Source organism: Mustela lutreola, chromosome 1 (genome assembly GCF_030435805.1).
Source record: "Mustela lutreola isolate mMusLut2 chromosome 1, mMusLut2.pri, whole genome shotgun sequence".
In the NCBI taxonomy this organism is placed as follows: Eukaryota; Metazoa; Chordata; class Mammalia; order Carnivora; family Mustelidae; genus Mustela; species Mustela lutreola.
The window spans coordinates 210,997,342-211,011,825 of NC_081290.1; the positions used below are offsets into that span (position 1 = coordinate 210,997,342).

The following is a 14,484-nucleotide window of genomic DNA, read 5'->3' on the forward strand; positions in this document are numbered from 1 at the left end:
CTAGAGAGTTTACATGCAGTTTAACACTCACAAATTAAAACATGTACCAATACTATATTATATCCAGAGGTTGATGAAAATCTAACCTAATCTATCTAAATTGAATGCTAATTGAAGTATTATTTCATTTTCCAACTACATTCTACTGACTTAAAAAAAAAAATACTCATAAATGGCTGTGATCAGTTCTTTTGTAATTTACTATTGACCATAGGCACTCTAAAGTCTAAAGGCCATGGTACAAATTGTCTGCTATTGGCTATTGTCATTTAATTTTATTACTGCTTTATTTTGGCCACATTAGTACTATAATAACATGCTTTCTTTAAAAAAGATTGCATACTAAATATTTTTCCTGAAACTTAAAAGAGTTATACAGCCCTTTTAGTAGAAAATATAAGGAAAAACATTTCATATTAAAATTCATCTTTGTTTTATTTCAGTGAAAGCAACATCAAAATTCACTCATAAATGCTAACATAGGTCTTATTTTGCTTAAATTTTTCACCAAACATCATCCATTTTTCCTGAAATGCTCAGGTTGTCCCTAATATTTTTATAGGTGCCCAGGTCAGAGCAAATGTTCTGTGGTGACAATTTGGATCAAGGAAGAGGTTGTATTTGATAAAGAATATTTCTACAACCATAATAAACATTGACCCAAGAGCACTGGGAAATAATAGGGACTTTCTTACTATTGCATGTCCCATCACAACAGATGATTCCACAGACTACAATGAGTTAGTGAGAAGGTAGTATGATGTATTTGGTAGGAGAAAGAGAAGACAGAACTTTTCTAAACTGATATGGCAAATCCTAAATCTGGAGCAGCAGAAAGGGAAATGGAATTTTTATAGCCATTGGGATTTTGGGTCGGGTAGTAATTTCTTGGGCAATTTCATATGTACCATCTTTCAGAGAGAAGGAAAGACAGGAGTATGAGGTACATATTGAACAATCTCGTATAAAAGTGTTCTCTCTTGCTCTCTCACTGTAATTGTTAAGTTGATAATTAAGTCTACAGGGATGATTTGAGGGTTTTTTTGCAACTATCTCTTAATATTTTCTGAATAGTTTTCCCTTTATAAGTTTGGAAACTGAAGATTATTTGAAATAACAACTTGAAATTTTGGATTAGAAGCAAGTAAATCTGGAAAATGGATATTTGCTCAGTGACCAAGACAAGTCACCGAGGCAGCTATAAAATTAGGATAATGAAGTGAATTCTCCTACTTGTAGTATTAATTTCTTAGAGAAAGGAACCCATTTTATTCAGGGAATTGTTTTATCTACTATATTCTAATATGTATTTAAAATTAATTTCAGATTCTTTTAGTGACCACTATACTCACTTTGAAAGAGTTGTGAAGGCTCTTCTGATCAATGCTTTAGATGAATCTTTTCTGGGAACATTGTATGGTAAGTTAATACAAATGGAACAATTAGAGTTTTTTTTTCTTTTTCCAATTTTTTAACACCCTACTATATAATGTAAGATAAGATAAGATAAGATAAGATATATACTTGAGCAAAACCAAGAGACCCATTTTAAGGCCCTCCAATTTTTTCCTCTAGGATCAGCTACACCAGAAGCCCATTCACATCAAAAACTTTTTACTGTTTATTATTTATGATATGTGGAAAGTACAAAAGAAATATGTCATGTTCCCCTGCCTTTAGAGAGTATACAGTGAATATGAGGATGTAGGACATAGACTGAAAACAGCAGAGTAGTTCAATTGCCTTATGTTATCCCAGACTCTCTAAGCTCATTGAATTTCACCAACAGTTATATGCTGTTTTATGTTTTTGTGCCTTTGCTCATGCTGTTCCCTCTTTAAAATGAATGTAAAGTTGTTTTCACTGTGAAAGCTACCATGACCCACTCAAATAATATTTTTACACCCTCATTTGTGCTCTGGTGGTACTGATGTATATACATTTTTCATACTGCATTGAAAATATATTTTTGCCTTCCTCCCTTCTAAGAGTACAAGAAGAACCATACCTTAGATATACACTTATCTCTTGCATCTAGCACAGAACCTGGAAGTTAATAAAGACTGAAAATATGTTGTATTGAATATCTACCTAATTGTCTGAGATTTTGTTCACATTTTATTGAACAAATATTTATTGAGTGCGTAAGGGCATTTATTTGGAGGACTGGGGATATGCAATGACTATGACACGCAAGATACCTGCCCTCATGTTGCTTAAAGTCTAGTGAAAGAGACAGACCATGAATGAGTAAACAAATATATAACATAATTTTAACTAGTTCCCAAGAACTAGTGATTAGTTCTTGGGGAAAAAAAAAAAAAAACAACATAATGGTAGGTTAAGGAGACCCAAGTGTTATAAAGATAAGGAAGGTATCTGTTAGATTGGTCAAAGAAGGTCTCTCAAGAGGTGACTTTTAAATGAATGAATCAGGGAAAAAGTAATGCATAGACTTATCTGAGAACACAGTAACTGCAAAGACACTTAGGTAAAAGTAAGTGTGGTGTGATAGATGAATGCTAAAGAAGAAGTGGAGTTCCAAGGGAATATTACCCAGCCATAAAAAGGAATGAAATCTTGCCATTTGCAACAACATAGATGGATCAACAGGGTATAATTATAAGTGAAGTCAATCAGAGAAAGACACATACTGTCTCATCTTACTTGCATGTGGAATTTAAGAAACAAAACAAATGAACAAAGGAAAAAGAAACAAACAAACAGACTCTTAACTATAGAGAGCAAACAGGTGGTTACCAGTGAGGAAGTTGGTGGGTAGATAAGTGAAACAGGTGGAGGGAATTAAGAGGTACACTTACTGTGATGTGCACTGAGTAGTGTGTAGAAGTGCTGAATTACTATATTGTACACTTGAAACTAATATAACACTATATGTTAATTTTACTGGAATTAAAAGAAAATAAGTTTGATGTATTCAAGGAACAAGTAAAAGGCTTCTATGGTTTTTTCCTTTCCCTAGTGCTCTGATGGAATGTTTTCTTCTTCATAAATTTCAAATGCTTCTAACCAATTAACCAAGTATCTTTCTAAAACTATGGGAAGAAATCCTTACTTATTTAATTATTAAATATTTCCTAATAATGTTTTTCAACCTTGGCACTATTGGTATTTAAGGCTGGATAATTCCTTGGTGTGAGGGCTTAGATAGATAGATAGAGAGATAGATTGATAGATATTTCCAAAGGGCTAAGTGATTATTTGTTGTTGTCATTGTTGTTGTTCCCCTGAACAGATGGTACCAGACAAAAATCATATGCACAAGATATGTTGACATCTCTCCATTATTTGGACAACCGCTTTGTTCAGCCTCGTCTAGAGAGTTTAGCTTCTAGAAGTCGTTGGAAAGAGCAATATAAGGTATATGGTTTAAATTGGTTTTACATTTCTGGCTAGGGGGGGTTGGGAGTGGCAGACCTATCAGGATTTAAATATCCAGTTATTAAACTGAATATTGACTGAATACTAATTAAATAATCTTCTAAACTATTGGCATTTTTCTTTGTTAAATACTCAGCTTGTTTCTCACCTTTTCTAAAGGCTGCTATTGTTTTAATTATTATAATACTTATTATATGTATCTGGTAGTTAGGTAGTTCTAAACATCTCCAGAGCTTAGCCCTTCTATTAAAGTGAAGTTTTTCTCACAGAATATTTATTGTTTCAGAAGAGTTCCACTGCTAAAGAAGTTTGAGAAACAGTGGGTTTAACTTAAGCTTAACTGAAGCACTTTTCAAGGAACATTAATGTGTGAATTATACTCTAAATCTTCAAAAGAGGGTGATGTAGAATGCAATACTTTCCAAATTTGTGTTTTCCTTTGAGGCTGCTTTTCACGAGCTACCTTTTATCACCTCCTAGAATAATGGATTTCCATAATATAATTTGGGAAACAGTGGCCTAGGTTGTCTTTGACATCCTTCTTGACTTTAAGGTTTTGTAATTATTTGTAATTAAGATTTTGTAATTTTACCAATTTCAAGAAAGCATCTTTTTAATTTATAAGACTTATTATATTCCATGTTATCTCATAGATTTATATTTTATGATCTCCAATAGTAGAGGCTATCTTATATAATTTTTAAGGTTTTTTTTCTTAATCTCCCTACTTCTAATATTCTATCTTCTAATGATTCACAAGAGGGGGGGGGAAATGCAAGGTAACAGAAGTTCAAGTTCCTAACAGTCCTTCTAGCACTTAAATCATTAGCTGACCTACCTCATTTATGTCAGGAGATTTGGCTCATCCAAGGCCTGTTCAGTCTTGAATTACCTGATAAATTAGCCACAGATGGTTTAGGTTTAAGGGACAGTTATGGGACTACGGAAATAGAAGACTTCAGTTTGGAGAATGGCTGAGTTTATGGTCACCATATATATCTTTTTGACTTTGCATGGGTTTTTAACCTTTCTAAACTCCGGTCTCTTCCTCAGATACAAAAAATATTTGCCTACTTTAAAGGGAAATATTTACTTATCTAGAAGATAAAATACATAGCACAGTTCTTAGAACATGGTTATACCATATAGTATTTTATAGAGCACATAGTATTTTCTTTAATAGAAAAATAGCACATATTTATTGATCACTTAACTTTTCCAGGTAATTTTCATGCAATGCAAAGTATCTTATTTGATCTTCAGAGTGACCCCATGAGGAAGGCACTAATCTTTCCTTTGTTTTAGAGTTGAGAAAACTGTGACTCTGAACACAAGGTTACACAGGTAGTCATTATCTAGGCCAGTATTTAAACCTAGAAATCATAAGGTTGTAGTGTTTCTATGGCTCCAATGGCCCATGCCACTCTGCTATATTATGCTTAACTCTACCCTGGTATATTATGCTGAATTTGGATTACCTGATGCTGATAAAGTAACTGCAAGATACAAGAAAAATATTAGCTTAAAAATTTAGAGACATGGGCAATTCAGTATGATCTTGGTCAGAAGTAGCTAAGTTATGCTGCAAAAAATAAGTTATAGGACAGATCAGCAATGAAAATCTTAACAGCTTAACCCAATAAAGCTTATTTTTCAATTATATTTTATGTCCGGTGTAAATCTACAAGTGTTCTGCATATTGTAGTCACTCACAGAGCCAAGCTGATAGAGCTTTCATCTTGGATGTGCTTCCTTACGTACCACAGAAACAAGAAGGGAAAGTGGTTTAGTCACCTAGTCACTCTGAATGTCATCCTGTAAGTGACATGTGTCACAAACTGCCATGAAATATGAGAAATAGTAAAAGTGGAGAAAATGCAATTAAGTTGTGAATCATACAGTGTTAAAAAGAGGACTATTGGTATACTGAATATTTAATTACTGTCAGGCCTATAGAGAATACCAAAGTGGATTAGTAACCTAATACGCTTACTGTATACAGTTGAAATATTACAGTAAAACCTAATCTACAGTACTAATTATGACGTTAGTATCTAACACAAGCCTAGAGTGTGAGCAAAAATATACAACCAGAAGTAATTGCACAGCTTGATAAAGCTTATTTATGAATGCCAAATATTTTCTCAGTTTGCTTACTCATAGCTAATTCAGCAATTAGACTGTCCATATCAGTGCTGGCCACCTAGCAGTCCTAATTCCAACTTGCTGATTTTCATAGGCCTTTTAGTAAGTAGCCATAAGACGATCAAATTATTTCTGAAATATTTTGTGGGAAATAGGATATAATTTACACCATAGAGACTGAATGTGATCTGGTTTTTCTCAGTTTTTGACTAAGCTAAATGAATTCCATCTTTTCATTACAGTATCCTGAATTTTTGCTGCTCTTTTTTTCTGTTTTTAATTATAATATCTCATTTATGCTAATTAGAGAGAGGGAAGAGAAATAAAATCTGTGAAGAACACTACTTAATAGTAACTCAAAAGTAAGAAACTAATTTTTTTTCTAGTCTGGTTTCTTGTCATTGAGCAACCTAAATTATCTTTTTATTTAAAGATATCTTGTCAAATATCTACTGTGTGCTCTGTGTTAAAGTAAGACATAACGGTGTGTTTTGCTCTTATGTCTTACCCCATTATTGTGATTCCAAATATGGGTTTTAATTTGGCTAGGTTCTTTTTATGTTTTACTTTGTTGTGGTCTTTTCCAGTCTTGGAAAGCTTCATTATGTTTTTCAATTTTTTCCAGGAGCGGGTGGAAAATTATTCTAATGTAAGTATCCATTTGAAGAATCCTGAAAACTGTTCCTGCCAGGCCTGTGGATTGCATCGCCACTGCAAATACTCGGTGCATTTATCAGGAAAGTTGTACAACACCAGGACTATGGAAACAGATGACTTCATGTCACATGATAAACAGGTATTTTTCCCTCTCATTTTTGTTTTCAGTGTTTAGAAATTTTCAATACCTAGCTTGCACAAATAACCCTGTTATTTTTAGAAATGGAGAAAGCACTAAGAGAAGTGAAAAGAGTACAAGGGAAGGTATACTTTTTGAATGAGAAAAACATGTCTAGCATATGTCTGGCAAATGCACTCCTAATTCAGATCCTAAACTTTGTGTAAGAACACATCACCCAACCTGCGGGGAGGGGGAAAGGGTACAGGGTGAGAATGAAAAGAAATATAACTGGGGCAAGGGAAACAAAAGTCCCCTTTGTGTCCAAAGGAGAATTTAACCCAAGTGGAAAATTTTATGACAGATAATCTACCAAATTGACAGTCCCCAGGTAAATTCTTGAAGATGCCTGTCATCTTAATATGAGAATAGAAAGAAAACCATGTTTTAGCCTAGAATATATCAGAAGTGTGTCAAATCTAGATAATTGACAAATACTTAAGGTGCTATTAATTTTGAATGAAAAGACAAAACTGATGAAAATATTGGAAAATTTGAAGAAAAGTATTTGATAAAGGAGTACAGTATGAAGAGAGAAGTGCAGGTGTATTCTACTTCTATTTATTTTTTAATCTTTATAAATGTATTGCATTTATAAATGCAAAAATATTAATATCGAGCACTTCCTCTGGTGAATGTGTATATCCATGAAGGGTATGTGTGTTTGGCGGGGTGGGGGGGAGTGGCTCTTAGAGTTGCCTCTAAATACTGCCAGTTAGTTATTAAGCTAGAAATAGATTATTAATCTAAATCCTTCTACTACATTGAGTAGTATGATTCCTTAGTACTAGTGGCAATAATTGATATAATAATTGACCAGATCCCTCTAAACAATCTGCAAGAATCACAAGAATCACTTAGAAAATCACCAAGAATCAATATGGGGATAATAAATTCAAAATTAGTTTTTAATACATCATTTGGCAAGTTACTATAAAAATACATTATAGTTAATATGTTTAAAAATATTGTGTTTAAAAACTGATCTATGATTTTTTATGAGGTAAGACACATAGACCCCTAATAAAAGTGATTTAGTACTTTAAGGATCATGTTCTATTGTATAAGCCAAAAATAGTGCTGTACATTCACTGTCTTTGATGTCTACAGCTAATCCTGGAAAGGGAAGTAAGTTAGAAAACCATTTCTGGTGTTTTGATATTCTTGTGAAAGGGTAAAGATTCTGTATAAAATAGTTATTCAAATATCTAAAAAATAAAAGCAAAGAACATTAATATACTAGTCACACAATGGAAAAACATCAAAGTTAACAAGTATATTAGAAAAATGATTATTCTCCACCTAAAGGTATAGAATTAAAACCTACATTAAAATGCCAGCTGATAGCTCTCAAAGTAGTAAAGTATTTTAAATCAAATGATAAAATGCAGTTCTGTCATGGCTGCATTGACAGAATTTTTTGGAAAAAATTATTTAGTGAAAAACTGCCAATATTGAGTATAACCATATACTTATGACTCTTATAACCATAAGAGTTTATTTCCATTTTATATGTTACTTCTAAACTAGAAAAATATCATAATCCATGCATTTTTAACTCAGTAACTATGTACATAAAATTGCTTGAATGCTTTTCTTGCTTTCAGGTATCCCCATCCTTCTGTGTTAAAAGCCATTTTTCTTCTCCTTCTCAAACTTGGGTAGCTGTCTTCTGAAGACTCAGTTCAAGCATCACCTACTCAACGACTCTTCTCATCTCTGAATTGGGTTAATTGTCCTTCCTCTCTACCTTGATAGCATCTCTTGCCCAGCATTTGACACATTGTTCTGTAATAATTTGTTTTTCTCCCAACACTGTAAGCTCCCCAAATACACGTAGTACATCTTTCCAGTGCTTAGCCCAATACTTGAAACATAACAGATGCTCAGGTTTTTTTTTTTTAATCTAAGTTATATAATGAGAGAAGGTAAAAGAACTATTGTATAAACATTTTAAAAATTAATAATGCATTATTAGATTTTGCTATTATAAAACAAGAAAGGCTGTATAATCAATACTATATTTTTTACTTCATTTGTCAGATAATAATGTTTATTCTTTGATTTAGGTGTTTACTGTTGGCAGAATTTGTGCTGAGCGTACCAGAATTTATCATAAACTGAAACATTTTAAGTTCAAGCTGTACCAGGAATGTTGCTCCATTGCAAAGACAGAAGAAGTTGAAGATGAGCAGGTTAAAGAAACAGTGGAAAGAATTTTCAGTCAGTCAAAGGATAGTGGCTGGATTAAGGAGGTAAGGTGAATATAAAAGAATCACCTCATTCATAGATTCTGGAGCCTAATTATGATCAGCGAAAGGATACAAATGACTAGAAGACATTAAATTTTAGAAGAGAATCTCTCCTTCCGCCCCCACCCCCGTCTTTGTATTTTCTCTTCTTCCACCCATTCCTTTCATGCTTATCATTGTCCAACCCTGAACAGGTACCCTGTTCTAAGCATTCCTTCAGCTCATCAGATAAAATTGAAATCAGCAATAATGCCACTCTGTCCTTTCACTTTTATATAAATGGTATTCCTTACATATATATTTAGTCCCCTTATTTGACGAAGTGTAGGACTCACCTCTGCTTGTCTGCTTCCTATTCTTTAGAACAGTTCTTGTGACCCGAGAGTGAAGAAGCACCTGGTGCCAATCTGAGGAAAGGATCTCGGCTGCCAGTTCTAATACCACCCACATCCTCTTCTTGAGGACATGGGCTGAGCAGTGAGCACTGTAACTGAAGATCAAGGGGAATGCAGAGGTTTCAGGCCACGGCACTGATTTTGATTCCCCCAAATCCTGTTGATCACTAAATTTGATATCAGTGATAAAGTGGGGGTTTTGAAGAGTGCACTGGATTCCCGAAGATCTGCTGGCAGCTCATAAGCTCTGGTCTGCTCACAGAGCTTTTAGAATTGCTTATGGTACTTGGAAAGAATGCTAATATGATTGCAATCTTCTAAAACAAGTCTAGTTATGTGAATGTATGAGAGAAAACATATAGTAGATTCGCAGGCAACTCAGATCAACAGTATATTTAATCTTAAAAAAAAAAAAAGACTGACTTAAGATCTGTTGCCTGGGTTATTTTTATCATAGGGAATTTGTAAAAGAGGAAGATAAAAAAGAAGAAAGCTTAGTGAATAAACTTATAAGCAAAGGGAAAGAAAAAGAGAACAAACAACAGGAACTTGTCAGGACATGTCATGTTCCGCAGAGGTCTCCCAGTCTGGACAGTGACATCAGAACTGGTTTCCCTCTGACAATTATCCTCCTGCCACAAATCCCACCTGGTGATCTCTCTGCATCTCCCCCACCCAATCTGGACTTTTCTGTAGTCTTTCTCTCATTTTACTCTCCTCAGCTTTTTATCTTTTACTTTGCTTCTACTTCTCTCCCAGTGCTTTCCTCCCTGTCCTCCTCTGTGCTTTTCTATTTGCTTTAGGGGCGTACCATTACTTATCCAGTAAGTCCCATCTTCATTTTCCATGATGGTGTGAAATTCTTAACTGCTTTTATTGGTGCATTTAAGGGTTGCCAACCCTCTAGTGGAGTTGGACAACCTACTGGGTTGTCCTACTGGGACACCATTTTTTAAAGAATTGTGTACCAGGTATAGAAAAATCACTATACACATACTGTACATATTATGTAATAATAGTATATATTAAGAAGACCATTAAACTTCTTGCAGAGAAAAACTAAAAACACTACTAGATCATGTATTTTAGAGAACGAGTAACAGGGTTTCTAACAGAAGGAAAATGGAATAAAAAAAAAAATATTCTTAGGAGGAAAAAAGTCAAGTGTTCTATTAAACTTCAAGAACAACACACAGTATTGGGCAGTTATTTCAAGTTCATGCATGTTTAGGACAATGTGCACATTTTTTCCCACATGTAATACCAAAGAGCTTCATTTTCTTTTTGGGATCCTTCCTGCTTTAAAAATACTTGTCTATGGATTTTCCCAAAAGATGTCCTAGAGACTAAAGTTTAGAGCCACTGTAAACCCATATGCAGCTTTCTGTGCTGTGATTAAAATTCAGAATTTATCAAGTGCTCTGACATTTCGTAGCATCACTCTGCCTGCCCCTCAGTGTCCTTGTGTGACACCATTGTATGTGCTTGTGACACACACCTTCTTCTTTGGCTGCAGGCTCATGGTCATAGCTACCCTAACCCTTCTGAATGCCAGGGCTCAGTGCTGCTCCAGGGGCCTCATCTGTGGCCCTTTTTCCTCTTCCTTCCTTCCTTCCTTCCAGATCCCTCTAAACAACCTATTCTTTTATCTCATACAAACTATCTGGTCCTGGCTTTCCTCCTAGTTTGTTTTATCCACCTTGCTTTTTTCCTTACCTGCTCCTCCCTCCTCCAAGTGTTTCTCTTCCATTGTCTCAGGATATCTCAGCATTTCTTCCCAAAGACCTGCCAACTGGACTGACTTCATTCTTTCTGTTCCTTCTCCTAACAGTTGAGCTAGGATGATCTGTTTTTAACTTAGGATGATGTTAAAGGGTAGGAGCTACTTGAGTGTAAGAAAGGAAAAAGTGATAAGAAAATTAAAATAAAACCAAAACCTATAATAAATGTAATAAAAATAATTGTCTCATTCTAAATTAGACTGGAAGAACATGCTATCATATGCCACTGACAAAATTCTAACAGGTGTTCTTATTAAGAAGAAAGTGAATGTGATGATGGGATTTCCAGAAAAGTTGAAGATAGGGTTATTGGGACGGGGTGGTGAATACGTGAACATCAGGAAGTGGAGAAAGTAGGTCAATAAAAGTATCAAGTCTCAGTTTTACAATTATATGTAAATTTTAAATGTATTACATAAAGATTGTTACATAAGAAAGAATTTTAAATAATGATTTGATATCCCATCCCTTCCTGAAACTCCTCATGCAGGCTCTTCTTCTTTCCCCCTTTAAAACTTCTTTCCTTTTCTTTTTCTTTTGCTTCTTAAACTGATGTTTCTCAAATTGTGGCTTTAACTATCTATGTCAGAATCACCTAGAAGTTTGTGGAAATTGTGTAGTTCCTAGCCTCATGGCAGTCCTATTGAATGAGAATCCTTGGGTTAAACACCCAATATTTAACAAATTAGGTGATTCTTAAACAAATTGAAGATTGAGGGCCACTGCTTAAAGGTACGTTGTCACTCAAGGTTTCCTTCTCAGTCTGCCTTGACAAACCCATTCCTTTCTTCATGTCTAACTGCTGTTTCTGAACAGAAGACCCCAAACTCCTTCTTTTACATTCTGACCTCTTTTCTCACACTCATTTCCACAGTTCCAACTGTTTTAATCAGTAGGTCCGACCTGGAATTCGAAGGGGTTAACAAATAAGATCGAAACTCTCCAGATTTTCAGTAAAAAAGAATGATGGAACCAGAATCTTTAGGTGGAAAGAATGACCAGGAAATACGGACTGCCTTCTGAGTTTCACTTTTCCTTTGAAGGGCTTTCTTTTTTCTTACTAAAGCTGACCCCACCTCATCCCCCTTTAAATCTCAGAAATAGCATACTATAATGGTTAAAAGCATGGATTTAAATATTTTCTAGGAGTAGAATTTGGAGGCAAGTTACTTTATTTCTCTAAGTTTTCTCTTCAGCAAAATGGAATTAAAACAGTAATAGAGTTTTGGTTGGAAAATTAAGTGATCAACACATTTTAAGCATTTAATACTGGACCTAGTGATTAATAAGTGATCAGTTAATGTTAACTGTTATTAGTAATAAAAGCGAGGAGAGGTTTCCTTCCTTTTCTTAGTATAGCTGGGATAGATTATAATTTTCCAGAAAAAATTTAATAAGATAAAAAAGAAAGCATAAAAAAAGTCAAACTTTTGGGGCCCCTGGGTGGCTCAGTGGGTTAAGCCGCTGCCTTCGGCTCAGGTCATGATCTCAGAGTCCTGGGATCGAGCCCCGCATCGGGCTCTCTGCTCAGCGGGGGGCCTGCTTCCTCCTCTCTCTCTGCCTGCCTCTCTGCCTGCTTGTGATCTCTGTCAAATAAATAAATAAAATCTTTAGAAAAAAAAAAGTCAAACTTTTAAGGTCTAGGTTTCTAATTCTAGAGTACTTTACTTCTAACTAGTAGAACCCAAGTTCTTCGTCAAAAGAATCCCTAAGTAATCCAAGGGTTATTTCCCCTCCCGTTCTTTTCTTCATTCTTTCCAGAGAAGGTGATCCCATCAGAGATCTTCGAGGAGAAAAAAATTTCATGGCCCTGCCTAGAAGGAAAGCACACTCCTCCTATACTTTTCCATAGGATCCTATTACCACAAAAGTTAGGGTCATCAGGATCTCTCTTTTTCACTGGGAATAGAACCAGAGTTCACAAGTAGAGAAACCATTAGGTCAGTTAATCTCCTCAACTGAAGTCAGCAGTTTGAACTTTCCAAATCATCTGTGGAATTTCCAAATCATCCTGACTCTTCTCTTACCTTCTCCTACCCTGGTCTTGACTCTTCATCTTCAGTGGTTGTCACTTGAATTTGGAATCTCATTACCTAACTTATTACAATAGATTCATAACTAAATGACAAACTATTCTAGAATGATGTTTTACCATTTTTCTTAAAATACACCCCAGATTATGTCAATCTCTGCCTTAACACTTTAGCAGTTTCACATTGCCTGTCACATTATTGCTAAACTCCTTCACCTAGCATTTCATACTTTTTATTCTGTGACTACCACCTCTTTGGTTCAGTTTCATCTCTCTCCATTCCCCCCAAAACCCCTCAAATTATAGTCAAACCCCATACTTTCTTGCTTCTTTACTGTGGTATGGACTGTTGCCCTTCTCCCACCAGATCTTTGCCAACCAAATCCTTTCTCCAACAGTTTAAGTGCTACTTTTTCCTGACCACCTCAACTAACCATGGCTATTCTTCTGAACCCCCATACAGTGTCTATATAGTTCTTTAAGGCACTTGTTACTGGTGTATTACCACTGAACTCTGGCCTCCTTAGGGACAGGGAAAGAAATTTTTTTGGTATCTAGACAGTCATCAGAAAGTATGCAATATATGTTATATGTTCAACAAATTTTTGTTGAATAAGTTATTGAAGTTGTTATACTTCTATAAATATGGTAATTAAAAATTATATTTTATAAAAATATTATGAGATTAATAATAATGTTCAGCTTTATTTCTTTCCAATACTTTATGAGTTAGAAATTCTTATTTGAAATTGTGTTCCTGTTAATAAGATTTTTTGTTCATGATTATCCTGAAATGAGAAGTGAACGTATTCCTGTTTGTGTCTATAGATTGAAAAGGCCTACCTTATTTTCTTTGCTTTGAGTAAAATAACTAGCTTTTTTATTATATACACAGAAATATGGTCAACTTCAAGAATATCTAAATTGGGCGGATTACTTTCAAGATGAGAAGTTTGACTGAATTGTAACACATTTCCTTCAGAGAAGATTTTATAAATTCCTGTAAATGTGAAGATCATGGGTCTTGTTTCTCTGTATCATGTGACATATTTGTATATTTTGTGTGTATTTTCATGGCAAATATCTTGTTTAAAACATATATTCATCTTAATTTCCATGAAATGGCACTCTACAGTCAAATAAAAGTTTTATCTGCTGTACATAAAAACATTAGCCTAATAATTTTTAAGAGTATTTTAAAGTTATAAAACAATGCCTTTATAACAGATGATTATCAAGCAAATGAGCTGTTCATGTCCTGTCTTAGTAGACAAATATTGTATTTTAAAAATGAATTCAGACTAACATCTATGTGTATTTATTATTGAATCCCTACCCAGATGTTTTTATTATCCTTTCACAGTATTAAATGATCTGCACTGATATATTCTTTACTGCTGTCATTATCTAAATCAGTGGGCCATGGAAGAAACGTAATGTTTCATTCAGTACAATCCCCTCATGTCAGAATCAAGACTGTAGTTTACCCACTCAAAAGAGGAGTACTTTTCTCCTTTTCTAAGGAGTCTTTCAACCCTCATATTCAGGAATAGTTTCATGATACGTATTTTCATGCTTCATAATGTTCTTTCTATTTTTTATTCAATTTGTCTACATGTTAATGATTAAGATGTATTTTATT

At 34.5% G+C, this 14,484-nt stretch overlaps 1 protein-coding gene across 5 annotated transcripts in view; it reads left to right on the forward strand.

The window, feature by feature from the left end:
• The window catches only part of CCDC82 (coiled-coil domain containing 82), a 30,578-nt gene extending 16,353 nt beyond the window's left edge, over positions 1-14,225 (forward strand). For 4 of the 5 annotated variants that reach the window (XM_059185855.1, XM_059185869.1, XM_059185862.1 and 1 more), the window contains 5 exons: positions 1,327-1,419; positions 3,257-3,381; positions 6,173-6,343; positions 8,452-8,637; positions 13,738-14,225. In XM_059185855.1, coding sequence (XP_059041838.1) covers positions 1,327-1,419; positions 3,257-3,381; positions 6,173-6,343; positions 8,452-8,637; positions 13,738-13,803 — 641 coding nt within the window. In that variant the 3' untranslated portion in view covers positions 13,804-14,225. The other variant, XM_059185890.1, reaches the window with a different exon arrangement.
• The last annotated feature ends 259 nt before the right edge of the window (positions 14,226-14,484 follow it).